Raw genomic sequence first — 17,250 nt, 5'->3', positions numbered from 1 at the left:
TCTCTCTCTCTCTCCCTTTCCCTTCGTCTACGAAATCAGTAAAAATATTCAAAAATAAATTTTAAAAAGCTCTCTTGCCGTGTGGGTCTCGCTCTGAATTCTTTCCTCGCCAGAACCCAAGGCCCGAGCTCCCTGAGCCCAGGTTGGGCCTGACCCCACGGGTCAGACACCGGTCCGGTCCCGCCGCCCACAGCCGTGCCCCATGCAATCTCCAGGCCCTGCCCATCCTTGACGTCACCCTCGCACGTCCTCCTTCCCGCCTGGGCGTCTTTGGGACTGTGCCCCCCTCTGTCCCAGGAGCAGCCGCCCCTCCCTCTGGGCGAGCGCCCTCGGGCCTGTGCCCCAGGAAGCCTCTCCCCTGAGAACTGACACAGCAGCCCGGGCCCCCGGGTAGCTCAGGGCTGTGTTACAGAAAAGGGGCCGCCCGCAGGGTGTGGGTTCCTGACTCCGTGCAGGAAAGAGTTCACAAGCAAGGCCAGGTGACCCTGAGGAACCGTTTATTGCCCCCGGGGCCAGTGACACCGGGGAGGGCTGAGCGTAGAAGCCAGGGGAGCGCCCAGGTGGGTGGCCCTCGCCCTGGGAGCCGGAGAAGAGGGGGCCTCGGCCTGGCCAGTGTGGCTCAGTGGTTTGGAGTGTTGTCCGGTACACAGAAAGGCGGAGGGTTCCATTCCCAGTCAGGCCACATACCCAGGTTTCAGGTTCCATTCCCGATGGGAGGCAATCCATCCGTGTCTCTCTCTCTCTCTCTCTCTCTCCCTTCCTCTTTCTAAAGTCAACTTTAAAAAAACTTTCCATTAAAAAAAAAGGGGGTCAGGATCAAGTTCAGAGGTTAGCCTGGGACGAGGGGCCACTGCCCATCGCTGCCGTTGCCAGCCTCATGGGGGCCCTTGGTTAGGGTTAGGGTTAGGGTTAGGAGGGGCACACCTGTGGGGGGAGGAGGGGGGAGAGGGGAGGGAACGGCAGGAAGGGGTCTCAGAGGGTCCTCCGTCCTGGTGCTCGATCTCTCTCACGGGCGGGATCTTCGGGGAGGTCCCGGGGGAGGGTCTCAGCAGAACGGTCATCTGTTTTCTAGGCGGCTCCTCCAGGGTCGCTCTCTTCGGATTGGCCCGTGTCAGGGCAGGGGGTGGGCAGTCAGCTGTCTCCCCCCCCCAGTTCTGCTGCCTCTCTGGGTGTGGAGGGCCGAGGGGGAGTCAGGAGGGGCCGTTGTGCAGCGACACGCTCTGCTCCGTGAGGGGAGCAGGCACTGAGGGACTGCCGGGCCTTCCCAGGCGGGCGGGCCTCGGGGGCTGGCTGGGGCGCACGAGCAGGCCCCCGAGAACAGCCTCCTCGCCACGGGGTTGGGGCAACTCCAAGGGTTGGCCCCATTGACCTCAGCCACCCAGCCCGCCCCACAGGGCTGGCTCCGGGAGAGGCCCGGGCCCATGAGAGCCGGGCCTGGAACTGGTGTTAAACCGAAGGGCTGCCCGGCCGGCATGGCTCAGTGGTGAGCATCGACCTAGGAACCGGGAGGTCACAGTTTGATTCCTGGTCAGGGCACAGGCCTGGGTTGCGGGCTCATCCCCAGTGTGGGGCGTGCAGGAGGCGACCGATCAATGATTCTCATCATTGATGTTTCTCTCTCTCTCTTCCTCTCTGAAATCAATCCTATATAATAAAGAGGTAATATGCAAATTGACCCTCACACCCTCATACAAGATGGCCACCCCCATGTGGTCAAAGATGGCTGCCACAAGATGGCCTGCAGGGGAGGGCAGTTGGGGGGGGCAGGCCTGCAGGGGAGGGCAGTTGGGGGCAATCAGGCTGGCAGGGGAGGGCAGTTGGGGCCAACCAGGTCGGCAGGGGAGGGCAGTTAAGGGCGACCAGGCCAGCAGGGGAGGGCAGTTGGGGGCAACCGGGCCAGCACGGGAGGACAGCTGGGGGCAATCAGGCTGGCAGGGGAGGGTAGTTGGGGGCAATCAGGCCAGCAGGGGAGGGCAGTTGGGGGCGATCAGGCCAGCAGGGGAGGGCAGTTGGGGGCGATCAGGCTGGCAGGGGAGGGTAGTTGGGGGCAATCGGGCCAGCAGGGGAGCAGTTAGGCATTGATCAGGCTGGCAGGGGAGTGGTTAGGGGTGATAAGGCAGGCAGGCAGGTGACTGGTTGAGAGCCAGCAGTCCTGGATTGTGAGAGGGATGTCCAACTGCCAGTTTAGGTTCACAGGGATCGGGCCTAAACCGGCAGTCAGACATCCCCCGAGGGGCCCCAGATTGGAGAGGGTGCAGGCTGGGCTGAGGGACACCACCCCCAAGTGCACAAATTTCATGCACCAGGCCTCTAGTAAAATATAGAAAATTTAAAAAAGAACAGTCCACAAATATGCACATCCTGGTCCCTGGAGAGCGTGGCCTGCCCGCATCCTGCTCTCTGCCCAGTGGTGCTGACCGCAGCCCCAGCCTGGGAACTCGTTCCCGTTGTGGGGGGCAGCATGGGGGTGTTCGGTCTCTGGGCACCGGAAGTGCATCCTGCTTGGCCCAACGCCAGGCGGAGTGGGAGGCCGGGACTCAGTGGGGCCCCGCCAGCTGCTCCTGGGCCCTGCCAGGGCGAGGGGGACCCCGATGCTCTCAGGAACCAGTGGGGGGCGGGACCCCCAGGCCTGTCCAGAGAGGCCCCCCAGCCAGGGCGGCCCTGCCAGCAGCTGGCAAAGCCATTCACGGTGGTTGGGGCTCCTGGGTCCAGATCAGCAGTTCTCAACTGGGGGCGATGTGGTGGCTGGTTGTTGGGGGGAGGGGCGCTGCTGCATTTAGTGGGTGAGGCCAGGGGTTGCGTCACCCCAAGCGTCAGAGGTGCCAGGGGTGAGAGCATGGGCTGCTGGGGCCGGGCCGGGCCGGGGTCTCAGGTCTCACTGCGTCCCACGCTTTCCTGGCCCCGAAGACAAGATGCAGAGACAGGACTTGGCCAGGGCCCGGGCCGCAGCCCTGCCTTCCTTTCCCAGGACAGGTGGCCCAGGCGGCCCCACGTCAGAGCTCCAGCAAGCGTGTTGCGGGGGAGGTACTGCTTCTGCCCAGGGGTGGCCTGGACGGGCCCAACTGCCGCTGGGTCTCAGTTTCCCCACGTCTGTGCTGGTGCATTGCAAAGGACTGTGGGAGCCCGTGCGTCTGCTTCCTGAGGGTCCCCTCCCTCCCCGCAACGCTGAATGCTTCGGCCGCCTCCTCTTTCACCTTGAACTGGGGGATGTGCTGATGGGGAGGGGGGAGGGGGGGCCGCAGTCCTGGGGGAGAGGCTGGAGAAGCTGGAGGGACACGCAGGGCCACCGGCAGCTCAGGGGGCGGGCGCAGGCCCCTCCGCCAGGCTGCCCCCCCTCTTTCACCCCCAGGTGGACCGGGACCCGCCGGGGCCACAGGTCAAGGTCGGGCAGATCCCGGCTCTCGGAGCGGCCTCCTCAGTAGCCTGCCGCCTCCCCGTGCTTCCTGGGGTCCGCGGCGGCCTCCACGCAGGCCCCGTCCTGGAACACGGCCTGCACCACGTTCAGGAAAAACTGCCTCCTCGCCGGCTGCTGACCCCGGCGCTCCAGCCCCTGCCGCACTTCCTGCAGGAGAGAGGGCCCGGGGAGGGCGCTCAGACCTGTCTCCATGGCGACCGGCCCAGGCAGGACCAGAGAACCGACTGACCAAGGGGCTGGGGTGGGGTGCGCCTGCACTTCCCGTGCCAAAGGCCCTGAAGGACGCGGTGGGGCAGCCCCGGGTCAGAGGGCACCCAGGGCGCAAGCTCACGTCCGGCCTGAATCCGAGGACACGGAGCTTCAGGCCCCGTTTGCGCTACAGTTTGCCCACGAGTCCAAGGACAGTGACCCCCAGGCTAAAGGCACCGGTGGTCCCCGAAGGTGGGGTTGCTCGGAGCACCGGGCCCCAAATGCTCAGGCCTGCGGTGCTGAGTCTGTGGATCTGGGGGAGCTGAGGATCTGGGGGAGCTGAGGATCTGGGGGAGCTGAGGATCTGGGGGATCTGAGGCTCTGGGGGAGCTGAGGCTCTGGCGCTGCTGGATTCCAGGCTGTCATCTCTGAATCCTCAGAGTCCAAGGTCCTCAGAGAATTGTGCTCACAGAGTAACCACAAGTCAAGGTCAAGGTCAAGGAGAAGTGCCTGGGAGAGGCTCTGGGGGAGCGCTCGATGTACTTCCAGGGGGAGAGCCGTACGCAGGGAGGGAAGGCCTTGGCTCCGAGAGTGTGAGCCTGACGGGCCGAGGTCCTCAGCTCTGGGCCCACAGACGGAAGTTCTCAGGGGTGACACACCCCTTGGGCTCAAGGCCCCTCCCTCTGGTTGCTGGAGAGGCCCCAGGTCCTGAGAGGCTCCCTCACGGGGAAAGACGGCTGTGAGGATCTCGAACCCCAGCTGGCTGACCTGACCCTGGGCCTGAAGCCTGCAGCCTTGAGAGCGGCCTGTGTTTTGAATTAGGTCCTGGCAAGGGCCTCTGCCAGCCCAGAGAAGCTTCCAGAAAGCTGGCCCTCTGCTGGGGCGGGGTGGGCGGCCCGCAGAGAATTCAGCTCCAGGACCCGCTCAGGTAGGGGATCCGAGGAATGTTCCTAAGAACAGCGCCAGCGGACCCCTGTGCCTGACTCTCGAGGGAAGAAGACTCCCCGCAGACTCTCGAGGGAAGAAGGAACTCTGACAAATGGATTTGCACGTAAAAGCTGCTGATCCCACACTCCCAGGAGGAAACAGGTCCCACGAGGGAGTCTGAGGCCAGAGCCGGGGAAGGAGCCCAGAGCCATGCCCACTCCGAGCCGGCCTGGGAGCCGAGGTGCCCGCCCGGGAGGCGGGGCCACCCCCTCTCCGCGGCCTCGGCCCCCGGGACTGCCTGGAACCTCCCCGCTGGTGTCTCCATCCCGATGGCCCAGCGCTGCAGGGTGCCCGCGTGGGACCCTCGGCGGCCTGGACAGCACACCCCGAGGCGGCCCGCCCGGAGGGGGCCCAGACCGCGGCCTCACCTGCGGGAAGTGGGGCTCGAACTCCACCTGACCCTTGTCGTTCACGTGCAGGATGGGGGCCGCGATGGCCGCGCCCAGGTCCAAGCCCAGCCACAGCTTGTTCACGATGACCTGGGGGAGGGAAGGAGGTCACGGGGGGCGGGGGCACCAGCCCCCCCACCCCCTCCCTGCCCCCAGGGGAGCCCCAGCCTCACCTGGACCACCGCGGAGATGATAAGCTCCCCTCCGGCCCCGCCGATCACCAGCTTGGACCCCTGGGCCGCGTTGACCAAGATGGAGGGGACCATGGACGAGGGGGGCCGCTCCCCTGGGACTGGAGGCCCCATGGGCGTCACCGGCAGCCGGGCTTCCGAGCCGGTGCCCCGCACACCGCCCCTCTCCCTGTCCCCTCTCCCTACCTCACACCATGGCTGGGAGGGGCGGGGTCCCCCGGGCAGCGCCCCCTCTCCCCAGGGGGTCCCCCCCACACACTCACCGGGCGGAGGGGTTCCCTGGGCGCCGGGCCTGCGCCTCCAGCACAGGTCCAGTAGCTCATTGTTGAGGAGGATGCCCGTGCGAGGCGAGTACACCATCGCCCCGAAGCTGCGGGGGGGAGGCGGGGGGCTGGGGCTCAGGGGCAGGTCCTGTCTGCCCGGAGGCCCCCTCCCCAGCCTCTGGGGGCCCCTCATTTTATTTTATTTTTATTTTTAAAGATATTTGTATTGTTTTCAGAGAGGAAGGGAGAGGGAGAGAGGGATAGAATCATCAATGATGAGAGAGAACCATGGACCGGCTGCCGCCTGCACGCCCCCCACGGGGATGGAGCCCGCAACCCGGGCCCGGGCCCTGACGGGAATCGAACCCTGACCTCCTGGTTCCTAGTTCAACGCTCAACCACTGAGCCACACCGGCCAGGCCAGGAGCCACTCACTTTGGTGGCTGCCCTCCCGCATGGGATGCCGGAGCTGCTACCTTCTTCTGGGCGCTGCCCCCAAGATCCCCCCGGGCGCCCCATCAGGGTGTCCTGTAAGGCCCATGCCTGGTGGTCCTGGCTCGGGGCCCCCCATCAGCAGATATCAGGGTGTAGGACCCCTTTGGACAGAGAAGGAGAAGAAATGGGAAAAGCAAGGTGAGGAGAGGCAGGGGCTGGGAGACCAGGCGGAAGGGGGGGTGGGGGGGGTGGGGGAGACTCAGGTCTGGGGGGCAAAGGAGGGGGCCTGCCCGCCTGCCCCCGGGGACACGCACGGCGTGTTGATGGTGCTGGTGGCAGCCACGGCACTGCCGTCGGCCCCCAGCACGGACACGTGGGCTGTGCCCATCCTGTGGCCCCAGGCCCCGGCCAGGCGGTAGTGGCTGCGTGGGTGGTCCCCGCGGGCGTCGATCTGCTGGCGGATGTGCTGGGCCAGAGCCTCCCCCAGCAGGTCCAGGGAGGCGTTCTGTGGGGGGGGCGGCCGGGGGGCAGGGTAAGTGAGGGCCCCCTCCCGTCTGTCCTCCCCGGAGCCCCGGCTGCACCCCGCCCGCCCCCCAGGCCCTCTGAGACGTGGTGCTACCTCTGCGCTCCCGAACCTGCCACGCCAGGGCCCACACCTGTGCCAGGACCAACCTCCCCCCAGGCTCTCAGGGTGCATAGATGGAGCGCCCGCGGCCCCAACCCTCCCTCCCTCCGTGCTGGGCCCGGGCCGCGGCCGCCTCACCTGGACCTCCGGGTGGCTCCGAGGGTCCCACAGCCGCCACCGCAGCCCCCCGGCAAACTTGAACGTTTCCACCAGGTGATGGTACAAGGTCACGTTCCCCTCGGGGCTGGCCACCGACTCCGCAGAGAAGTTGAACCCTGTGGGGAGCGGGGAGGGGGGAGCGGGGAGCGGGGAGCGGGGAGGGGGGAGCGGGGAGGGGGCACAGGCACTGAGCCACACCAGCCAGGGCCAGAGCACACCGTCTTGACCATTTCCCACGGCCCCGGCTGCCCCCGGCCACGGCTGCCCCAGGCCACGGCTGCCCCAGGCCACAGATGCTCCAGGCCACGGCTGCTCCAGGGCAAGACTGCCCCAGGCCACAGCTGCCCCAGGCCACGGCTGCCCCAGGCCACGGATGCTCCAGGCCACGGCTGCTCCAGGGCAAGGCTGCCCCAGGCCACGGCTGCCCCAGTCCACGGATGCTCCAGGGCAAGGCTGTCCCAGGCCACGGCTGCCCCAGGCCACAGCTACCCCAGGCCACGGCTGCCCCAGGCCACGGCTGCCCCAGGCCACGGCTGCCCCAGGCCATGCTGGGCATGAGTTCTGGTTCCCAGCAGGACAGGACCCTGAGCGGGAGGCCGGGGCTCTCACCTTTGAGCACGTTGAGGATGAGGCTGAGAATTGCGCCCCCTGCCGGCGGCGGCGGGGAGTACAGGGTGTAGTCCCCCAGGGGCATGGCCAGGGCGGCCACCACCTCGGGCTGGAAGGAGGCCAGGTCCTGCATGGTCAGCTGGCTGCCTGCAGCGAGACAGAAGCCCAGGACAGGTGGGGGGGGGAGGTGAGAGTGACCGCCAGGCCCCTGGCCACACAGGGGGCTCCCCTCGTCCCCCGCCTGCGGGACCCAGACAGGGAGGCTGGGGCTGTGGGCAGCGGCCTCAGTGTTGGGCCCCAGAGCCCTGAGGGGAGGGCTGGACGGGGCTGGAGGCAGGCAGGTTGGGGGAGGGCGGGGAGGGAAGGGAAGGTGGGAGGGGAGAGCTGGCCTGGGGGACACTGTGAGGGTGGCCAGCCCCAGGCCCAGGAGCCCACCATGGCCCCCAGCGACTCCCCTCTGTTGGCCTAACCCCCGGGGCCCTGCTCCTTGAGGGCGGCCGGCAGTGGGCAGGATGGGGCACACAGCCTCTCCAGCCCCGGGAGAGCTGGCACTTCCTCAGGCCTGGGGAAGAGCCTGCCCTCAGGACCCCGTGTCTAGCCCTGGCCAGTGTGACTCAGTGGATAGAGCATCGGCCTGTGGACGGAAGGGTCCCGGGTTCGATTCTGGTCAAGGGCACATGCTTGGGTTGCAGGCTCGATCCCCAGTGGGGATCTCTCTCTCTCTCCCTCTCCCTTCCTCTCTGAAATCAATAAAAATATATCTTAAAAAAGAAAGAAAGAAAGACTAACAACAAAGACCCTGTGTGGAGAGCCTGGCTCTTCCTGGGGGGCCTCGGCCGGGCTCGGGGGGCTCACCTTCCTCGGCGATGTCCTCCAGCAGCGTCCGGCCCAGCTGCCCCGAGTAGAAGGCCTCGGCGCCCTCCCTGGCCACCGTCTCCAGCGTGGCCGCCAGCGCGGGCCAGGGGAACGGGTCCTGAGGCCCCAGGGGCTCCGTCCCGTTGAAGAAGAGCTGCCTGTGGTTGGGGGGGGCAGCCTCAGGTGGGCCCAGGTCCCGAGGCAGCCACACCCCTGCAGGTGGCCACCGAGGGGACAGATCCCCTAGGGTTGGGGGGGCCGCCCCCTCTCCCATCGCTCATCACCCTGTCAGGCCTGTGTCCCCCCGGGGGCTGTCCTCGCTGCTCCTGGGAGGACCTGCTCAGGGGGGGGCAGGGGGGCCAGGGGGCAGCCAGAGCAGGAAGGGGGAGCTGTGCCCTGAGGGCCCCATCCCTGGGGCACCAACCCTCTGGCCTGAGCCCCTCCCATCCGGTTCTGCCCCACGGAACCCCCGTGGGAACCCGGGCATCGCGGGGCTGGCCAGGCAGGGTCCCGGCACCCACAGGGTCCCTGTGCCAGAGGCGCAGGCCGAGCTTGGTCGGGCTCAGAGCCCGGGGCCTGAACCCAGGAGCTGAGAAGGGGTGGGTCCCTGCACCCCAACCCCCCCCTGACCCCCCGCCCTGTCGCCCCCGCAGCGCTCACCTCAGGGAGGAGGCGTTCAGGAAGGGGCGCAGCAAGCGGTGGTGGAGGAACTGGCTGAGGACGGGGGGCATGCGGTGGCCCCCGCGGAGCAGCGCGATGGTGGGCTGGAACAGCTGCGCCCAGGGCAGGCGGCCGTGGCGGCGGTGGGCCTCGGCGTAGCCCCGGAGCTCCCCGGGCACCCCGACCCACTGGGCGCCTGCGGGGCGGGGCCGTGTCAGGCTGCCCCACGCTGCCCCCCTTTGCCCGCAGCCCCGCGGCCTCCAGGCCCGCCCAGCCTTCTCCATCACCCACTGTCACCCATCGGCCTTGCTCCCGGCCCGGCAGGTGGGTGACCTTCCTGAGTCCACACCGGACACTGTGCCCTGCACCACACTCCCTGCGGCTGCCCACTCCACGGGGCCCAGCACACACCGGCCCCATCCCCTCCCCCCACCCCATCCTCTTCCCCCCACCCCCATCCCCATAACCCATCTCCACGGAGCCCTCCCGCCTTTGCCAGGCTGGCCACCCGGTTTGGGTCGCCCCTCCCTCCTTACAGAGCTCTCCCACCGCCCCCCACATGCTCCCCCAACCCCAGCAGGACAGGGCCTCCATGGGGGCTCCCCAGTGCCAGGGGGTCACAGCTCCGCCCAGTGCCCTCCCGCGGCCTCACCTGTGCCCAGAGGTTGCGCCTGCTCGCACTGGTCCAGCAGCCCCGGGGCATGGCGGGCGGGCACCGTCTCCCTGGCATTGATGACCTCCACCTGCCCTGGAGTTGGGGCGGGCGCGAGGGATCAGGCCCGGGGCTGCCTCGGCCCGCACCCCGGCCCTCTGGCACCCATGCCCGCTCCCTGCCGCACGCATGGCCTCCGCTGGGGTAGGAGGGTAGCAGGGCCACCGGGAAGGGGCGGGGCAGACGGGACACCCCCTGGGGGGGGCTGTGCAGACGCACCTGTGACCCCAGGGTCCTTCCTGCCATCAGGGCCTGGGGCTCGGCGGGTGGGTCCCCCCGTCCCGTCCCCCGCCCCCCCGCATCCCAGAAGGCTGTGCGGACGCACCTGTGCTGGCGTTGTAGACGGTGAGGATGACGCCGCCGCCCAGGCCCATGCTCTGGGGGTTGACGGCGCCGGTGCAGACCAGAGCGGCGATGGCGGCGTCCACGGGCGAGCCCTGCTGCTGCAGGATGGCTCTGCGAGGCACGGCGGGCGCGTGAGGCTGGCTCCCCGGCCCCGACCTCCCCCCGGGCTCGCTCAGCTGGCAGCCCCGGGGAGGAGTGGTGGCAGGCAGGGGGCCCCCCTTCGCCACCAAACCATCAGAGCCCAGAGCGGCGGCCCGTCCAGGCCAGCCCCCCCCCCCCCCCGCGGTGCACAGGGCTCTGCGGATGGCGGCTGTGAGGCTGTGGACAGGGTGCTTCTCAGGGCGCAGCGTTCTCCTCTCGCCATTATCCCCCCCCCCCCCCCACACACTCCCCCCCAGCAGCGCTGGCTCATCGGTCCCTGGTGGAGCCAGGCCTGGGCCAGCCCCCCAGTCCCGCCCAGCAGTGCCAGGGCCCAGTCTGGGCAACCGCCATTGCCCACGTCACGGGGGGCCCACGAGCTCCAACCCCTGTAAGGCTGGACTCTCTCAAGTGACCCAGGGTCCTTCTCTGCCGTCAGGGCTGGGGGCCGGGCTGGTGGGCCCCACGGCCCCCCCAGGGCCTCGGTGTCTATGGGAATGCTCCGGCCTGTCTCCCCATCTGTCCGTGAGCAGCAGGGCTGGGCCCTGGAGCTCTGAGGGGCGGTCAGACAGGCCTGTTCGGAGGAGAGGACCCTGGCCCCGGGGCTCAGCCTTGCACCGCTGACCGGGGCCGCTCTTCGCTGACACCCAGGAGTCCTCCCAGCACCCCTGGGAGGCCAGCATTTACACCCCAGTTATGGCCCGGCTGGGGTGGCTCAGTGGTCGAGCATCGATCGACCCAGGAAGCAGGAGGTCACGGTTTGATTCCTGGTCAGGGCACACGCCCGGGTTGTGGGCTCCATCCCCCTGTGGCAAGCCGGCACGGCCAAGGATGACCCTGAGGGGGAGTGGTGAAGGATGGAGAAAAGACAGACAAGAGAATAAAGCTGGGTCTGGGTGGGACGCTGTCCTCTCTGACGGAGAGACAGCGACCGCGCCCACAAGCCGTGTCTTTGTTTTATAGCCGACGCCACGAGGCAGAGTAAGGGCGTGGCCAAGGTGTTAACAACGTTCTAATCTACTCAACTACACGCACCTGAACGCCATCAAGCCCACGTCACTCAGGCACCTGGGGCCACGTGTTCGGACCGTAGGCTCAAGCTCACAACCACAGCTGGTGGCCATCACGGTGCTGGGAGGCTCTGCCCTCCACGCCGGGACGTGCACGTGGCCATGAGAGGACTGTGCCCTCTCGTCAGTCCGAGGCTTGAACCCATCCAAACACGGTAGCCGAGCCCCACCATCCCCACAAAGGGGTTATTATTATTTTTTAAAAATAAGTTTTTATTAATTTCAGAGAGGAAGGGAAAGGGAGAGGGTGACAGAAACATCAATGATGAGAGAGAATCATTGATCAGCTGCCTCCCGCCTACCCCCTCTACTGGGGGGTCAAGCCCGCAACCCGGGCCTGTGCCCGGACAGGGAATTGAACCGTGTGCTGACTCCAGGAGATGCAGCCTAAGGGAGTCACTGTCTATGCCCTGCCTGGGGCCACCCGGCATGAGCTACGGCGTGATCTGCAGACGGCTGCACCGGTGCCAGGCCTGGGCCCCTGGGTGAGAGTCACGGGCACACTGCGGCCGGATGCTGCTTGTTTGAGAGATTTAAGGAACATCTGCAGCATCAGTGAGACAGGTTGTTTGTCTGGAAAAGCCACTGGATGGGGCCCAAACGCTGGGTGGGGTGAGATTTCAGGAAATCACCAGGGCTGAGCCAACGGTGTGAGCCAGGTTGATGGAAACGCAGATACGGTGCTCGCCTGTGCCTGGTTCTACAGGGGGACGGCTCAGCCAAGGAACCATGGCTCCCGCCAGAGCTCCTGTCTGGGAGAGAACGGCCCCTCCCGCCCTCGTCCTGAAGCTCGGCAAGTCAGACCATCCCCACACGCTCCTGATGCCTGCCAGGTTGCTATGCCAGCGCAGGAGCGCAGAGCGAGTGTGTCTGAGTTAGTCCACGCACTGGCCCTTTAAGAGGAACACCCGGGACTCCTCGGTCTCACTCAGCCACAATCCCCACTGGTTTTAGCAGCCAGAAGTTATGGGACGGCTCTTCCTGGCGCTGGAACCCAGGGCTTGGGGGCCTGGTGTGGGGCTGGGACCCCTCGCTCCTCGGGGAGGGGGACCTCCGAAGCTGAGATATCCCTCCCGATTTTTATCCGCTACTTGTGGCTGCGGGACCGGGCAGTTCCTCATCTCCTCCCCGCCTACCAGTCTCAGCGTGGCTTCCTCTTTAAATCCCTAGTCGAGGCTCCCATTCAGCTGGAGTTCAGGCGGCTCTGGACGATGGCTGTAGTATTGATTCTGACGTGGTTGTGGGAGGAGGCGAGACCCTATACGATGCCCCATCTTGGCTGGAAGTCAATCACCCATTTCTTTTTTTATTTTTATTTTAAGGGGACGTTTATGGCAGCCGGGAAGGGCCCAGGATGGAAGGAGCCAGGAGAGCCGGGGCGGGGCTGCCCTGGCTCAGGGAGAACAGGGGGCCTTGGAGACAGGGTCAGGGGGTTGGCCCGGGACGAGCGCCCCTGGTGGCGAGTCTCCCGGGACCGTGGTCGGCAAACCGCGGCTCGCGAGCCACAGGCGGCTCTTTGGCCCCTGGAGTGTGGCTCTTCCACAATATACCACGGCCTGGGCGAGTCTGTTTGAAGAAGTGGCGTTAGCAGAAGTTTACGTTTAAAAAATGTGGCTCTCCAAAGGAATTTCAATCGTTGTGCTGTTGATATTTGGCTCTGTGGACGAATGAGTTTGCCGACCACTGTCCTGGGATCCTTAGAGTTTAGGAGCCGCTCGCACGCCTGTGCGGGGAGAACGGGAGGGAGGGAGAGGTGCGGGCGGGCTCCCGCCGGGAGGGAGGGAGTGCACGCTCAAGCACACATTTCTAACATGCCTGTCCCCACGGCGCCGGGAGGCTGCCGTCACGCATCCCCTCCAGCCTGCATGCTCACACACACGTGTGCTCACACATGCGGTGCGCCGTGCCCCGGCCGCTGCTTCCTGAGCCCCAGCGGGGAGGAAAGGCGATCATTTCCTGGAAACTTGGCCGCGAGTCCAGAGAGCCATCAGGGTCGGGGGGTCTCAGAGAGGAGGAAGGGGTGGGGCCCCCTCATTCCCTAGGAGCCTTCCCCTCAGGAGGGCCCCCCGTGTGGACCCTGGGCCCTAACTCCTTGTCCAGTCCCAGCCACTGTAACAGCCAGCGGTCAGGACATCCAGCTACCACCGGGCAGCCCCGCCTACGGGCCGGGGGAGAGCCACGTCCCCCTGAGGGCAGTGACACCAGCCCCATTCCGCAGATGGGAACACTGAGGCCCAGGCGTGGCAGCAGGGGTTCCAGAGTCCCAGCGCTCCTCTGCACGGAGAACGGAACTCGCAGGCCCTGGCTGGGGCTGGAGCAGCAGACAAGGCTCAGGGCTGTCCCCCCTCCAACCCCCACACCCCAGGGCCAGCCCAGACCCCAGCACCCCGGAGGGTGAGCCCCCTGGGCCCCCACCAGCTTCCTCTGCAACCACGCACTTGACCAGTAAAGCTCTGGCCGTTACGGGCCAAGCCTGGAGGCCGGGCAGACACTGGGGTTCAGGGCGGGAGGTGGCGGGGTGGGGGGGCTCCAGGAAGGCCCCACCCCTCCAGCAGCCCTGGAGTTTCTCCCTCCGTGACCCCAGGCGGTCCCTCGGTGCAGACCCAGCTTCCTCCTCAGTGAAGCGCAGCCACGCATCCCCCTGGATCCGCGAGGAGCGGGGACCCCCCCCCCCAGAGGATCGGGCCGAGGCAGGCCTTTCGGAGCGGCCACAGCAGACAGACATCACAGACGGAGCCACCTCAAGCCCTGGGCTCAGGCCCCTGCCTCGCCTGGTCGCCTCAGAGCACCCCCGTATGCACAACCCAGCCCAGCCCATGGGGCCGAGGTGGGAGGTGCCTGTCGGCTGGCTCTGTGCAGCGGATCAGAGCCAAGGAGGCCGAGGAAAAACAAAGCCCGGCCTCGGGGCTCAGGGGTGGAGCATCGACCTAGGAGCCAGGAGGTCAGGGTTCGATTCCCGATCAGGGCACAGGCCTGGGTTGTGGGCTCCATCCCCAGTGGGGGGCGTGCAGGAGGCAGCCAGTCATTGATTCTCTCTCATCATGGATGTTTCTCTCCCTCTCCCTCTCCCTTCCTCTCTGATGTCAATAAAAACATATTAAACACACACACACACACACACACACACACACACACAACAAGATGACAGTCCGAGGAGAGGCCTCAGGGCGCGGTGCATCTATAGTGTGACCCCAGGCCTGCGCTGGCCCTCCCGCGTGTCACCCTGAGGATCCCCCCCACCCCCTGCTCTGGCTGCCTCAGAAGGCCCAGCCCCGCAGGGGAAAGCCTGGTGCGGGCGGCTAGGAGCGTGGGTTTGGGAGGCCCTGCTGGTGAGGAGGACGGAGGGGGAGCGGGGCGAAGAGGGGGGAGGGGGAGTGGCGCCCCTGTCAGCTCCGCAGCAGCACAGCCCAGAGCTCCCCACCCCCCCACTCAGTGACCCGGTTCCACGGCCACTAGGCAGCTCCAGCCCCTCCCCACCCCCCCCCCCCGCCCCGCCTCAGACAGGAAGTGGAAAGTGCTATCGGTCAAGCGCACACCCTGGGAGGCACCACGTCCGCCGGCTCTCAGGGCGGCTGCTGGGCTCCCGGGTCAGAGACCCCAGCCCCGGACTGGCATGGGCACGGCAGACAAGACCCGGAGGTAGAGCAGGCCCAGGCCCCTCGGGGATCGGGGGCGGGGGGTCCCCATCAGGGGTCTCTGCGGCCTGACGCCCGCCCGGGGTGCGCTGTGTCTTTGGAACTGTGGGCTCCGGTGGGGGTGGCGCCTCGGCGTGTTCTCCTGAGCAGGACGGGGCTCCCTCCCCTCCCACCCCTGGGAGCCCCTGAGGAGACCGAGCAGCCCGCACCCCACGGGCCCTGAGCTGTCCCTCAGCCCCTGTCATCCTATTAGGAGCCCTGGGGGAGGGCCAGGCCAGGAGCGGGTGGGACAGGGACAGACGGACAGACAGGGGGGGAAGGAAAGACCAGGTGAGCGAATGGAGCCGAAGGGGTGAGGCTGGGCCCACCGCTGCCCGGGACGGGGGCGGGGGCGGGGGTGGGGGGCCCCGGGGCTGGGACGCGCCTGCACCCCCTGCCCGGGACAGTCCCTCCCGGGGCACAAACAGCCTCACGCTGACAGGGACCCAGGAGGCAGATGTTCCGGGAAGCAGACCCAACAGCAGGGAAGGGGTGGGGGACAGGCGGGCATCGCGCCAGGTCCCGCCCCCTGGATGCGGGGGTGCGGGGGGGGGGGGTGCAGCAGAAGGCTCTCTGGGCGGGGCTTCCTGGAAGAGGGTCACAAACACCAGCTGCGTTCCCCCCTCTCCACGGCCCCCCTAAAACACCGCCCCTCCCACGGCTGGCCCGGCTCCAGGCCCTGACCCCGGCGGAGCGAACGCATGGAGGGAGCCCCACCCTCCCTCACCACGGCCCCGGGAGAACGGCGGTCACCGGGGTGACCCCGGGCCGGACCAGTGGCACGGGGGCACTGCCTCCTCTGGGCTCCCCGAGCCCTGGATTAGGAATCGACCCACAGACCATCTCTTCTCTGCCCAGTGGCCCTGTCCCCGCCGCCCCCTCGCCCCGCGCACCTGCCTGCTGCCCGCTCTGTGCACAGGCCGGAGCCCACACGCACGGGGCCCCCACCCGTCCGACGTGACATAGGCACCTGCTCACACTCTCGCCACCAGTCACAGGCCCCACCGCGCCCCCATACTCACCGTCCAATGTCTGAGCACACCTTGGAGTCGGCGGCGACCGCGGCGTGGGCAAAGGCCTGGGGGCCGCAGGGGGCGTGGTGGCGGGAGAGGACCACGGCGGCGGGCACGATGATGGCCAGGGCCAGCCCCAGCCCCAGCAGCACCAGGCCGACGGCGGCCCCCGGGCCCCGGGCCATGGCTCTGCAGCCCAGTGGGGGGCGGAGGGCGGCCGGGGGGCAGACAGGCCCGTGGACAGACGGACGCACAGACAGCTGCGTGGTTGGATGGACAGACAACGCCCAGACGGACTCCCAGACGATGGGCTAGACGAGTAGAGGCAGCCAGAGACAGACACACGGACGGACGGGCGGCCGGACAGCTAGCGAGAGGCCAGCCAGAGAGGGCTGGTCAGACAGACCCCTGGACAGAGGCGGGGGTACAGCTGGACAGACAGGTTGGCAGGCGAACAGTGGGCAGCCGAGCGAGCAGGTGGGTGTGCGGACAGACGGCGCGTGGCCGCCGGGCCCTGCCTTCCACAAGCGCTCCGAGGGCGGGCGGGCTGCTCGCCGGAGCCTGAGCCTGGCCCTGGCCCGAGGCCAGGGGGCAGGGTGCGCATGGGGAGTTTTTCTTTCCCGAGGAGGAAGCCGCGGTTAACTCCCTCCCTGCCATTCCCACGGCCCGCCCGCCCTGGCAGTCCCAGAGGTACGCCCGCCCGCCCGTTCCCCGGAGGTACGCCCGCCCGCTCCTCGCGTCTGCCCGCGGTGCCCGTCCCGTGGGCCTGAGGACGTGGCGCCGGCTGGGACGCCCCCGGCCGCCTCTGGTCCCAGCAAAGCCCGGACAGCAGGGCCCAGAGAGGAAGGGGGCAGCGTGGAGCCCTGGTCCCCAGCCTTCTGGTGTTGGCACTGCCCAGCCACAGCCCCCCTCGGCACCCCAGAGACAGAGGACACTGGGGTGTCCGGGGCACAGAGGCGAGGCTGAAGGGGGCCAGAGACAGGCAGAGGGGGGGGGCCCAAGGCCGTCTCACTCAGGACCCGGGTTCGAGTCTCGCTCAGCCACAGCTCGGCGGGAAGACGGGGTGCAGACAGAGAGGGGCGGGGAGTGGTACCCAGGAGGGTGCTGGGCCCTCGAGGGGCAGGCCGGCTCAAGGCGCCCGTGCGGTGAGTGCCGACGGGCATGTGCCAGCCCTTGGCACAGTGCCCACCAGACCGCCCACCCCGGGGCCCGCTGCCCAGGAACTGCCTCTGTGGCCTGGAGGTCTGTCTCTCTGCGTCCCTGTCCCCCGACGCTCCGGGTCACCCTGGTGCCAGCAGCGCCTCCTCTGCCCGGGCTTCAGGGCACCCCCTGGGGAGGTGGCTGGAGGAGGAAGCACCCACGGAGGTGCCCCCTGGACCGGGCTCGGCAGGGCACAGGGAGCAGGTCTCCCCCCCCCCCCCCCCCCCCCCCCCCCGGTCTCCTCACACCTCCAGGGCCAGCACAGAAGCTGCGGCGCAGAGAGGGGCTGTACGAGCCCGCGCTGGCCGGGACCCGGCCCAG

At 67.8% G+C, this 17,250-nt stretch overlaps 1 protein-coding gene across 1 annotated transcript; it reads right to left on the bottom strand.

The window, feature by feature from the left end:
• Nucleotides 1-2,308: 2,308 nt before the first annotated feature.
• On the bottom strand, nt 2,309-15,929 carry GGT5 (gamma-glutamyltransferase 5). The gene is made up of 12 exons (XM_028133656.2): nt 15,739-15,929; nt 9,815-9,945; nt 9,430-9,525; nt 8,778-8,973; nt 8,118-8,275; nt 7,263-7,409; nt 6,633-6,769; nt 6,184-6,374; nt 5,435-5,541; nt 5,154-5,272; nt 4,960-5,070; nt 2,309-3,562 (listed from the first exon to the last, which is right to left on the bottom strand). Exons 1-12 carry the CDS (start codon nt 15,912-15,914, stop codon nt 3,416-3,418), a joined length of 1,716 nt encoding a protein of 571 aa, XP_027989457.2. The 5' UTR covers nt 15,915-15,929; the 3' UTR covers nt 2,309-3,415.
• Between the last annotated feature and the right edge of the window lie 1,321 nt (nt 15,930-17,250).

Source organism: Eptesicus fuscus, chromosome 23, assembly GCF_027574615.1.
Source record: "Eptesicus fuscus isolate TK198812 chromosome 23, DD_ASM_mEF_20220401, whole genome shotgun sequence".
Lineage (NCBI taxonomy): Eukaryota > Metazoa > Chordata > Mammalia > Chiroptera > Vespertilionidae > Eptesicus > Eptesicus fuscus.
Note: the sequence above shows the minus strand (reverse complement) of the source record. Positions and strands in the feature narration are given on the sequence as shown.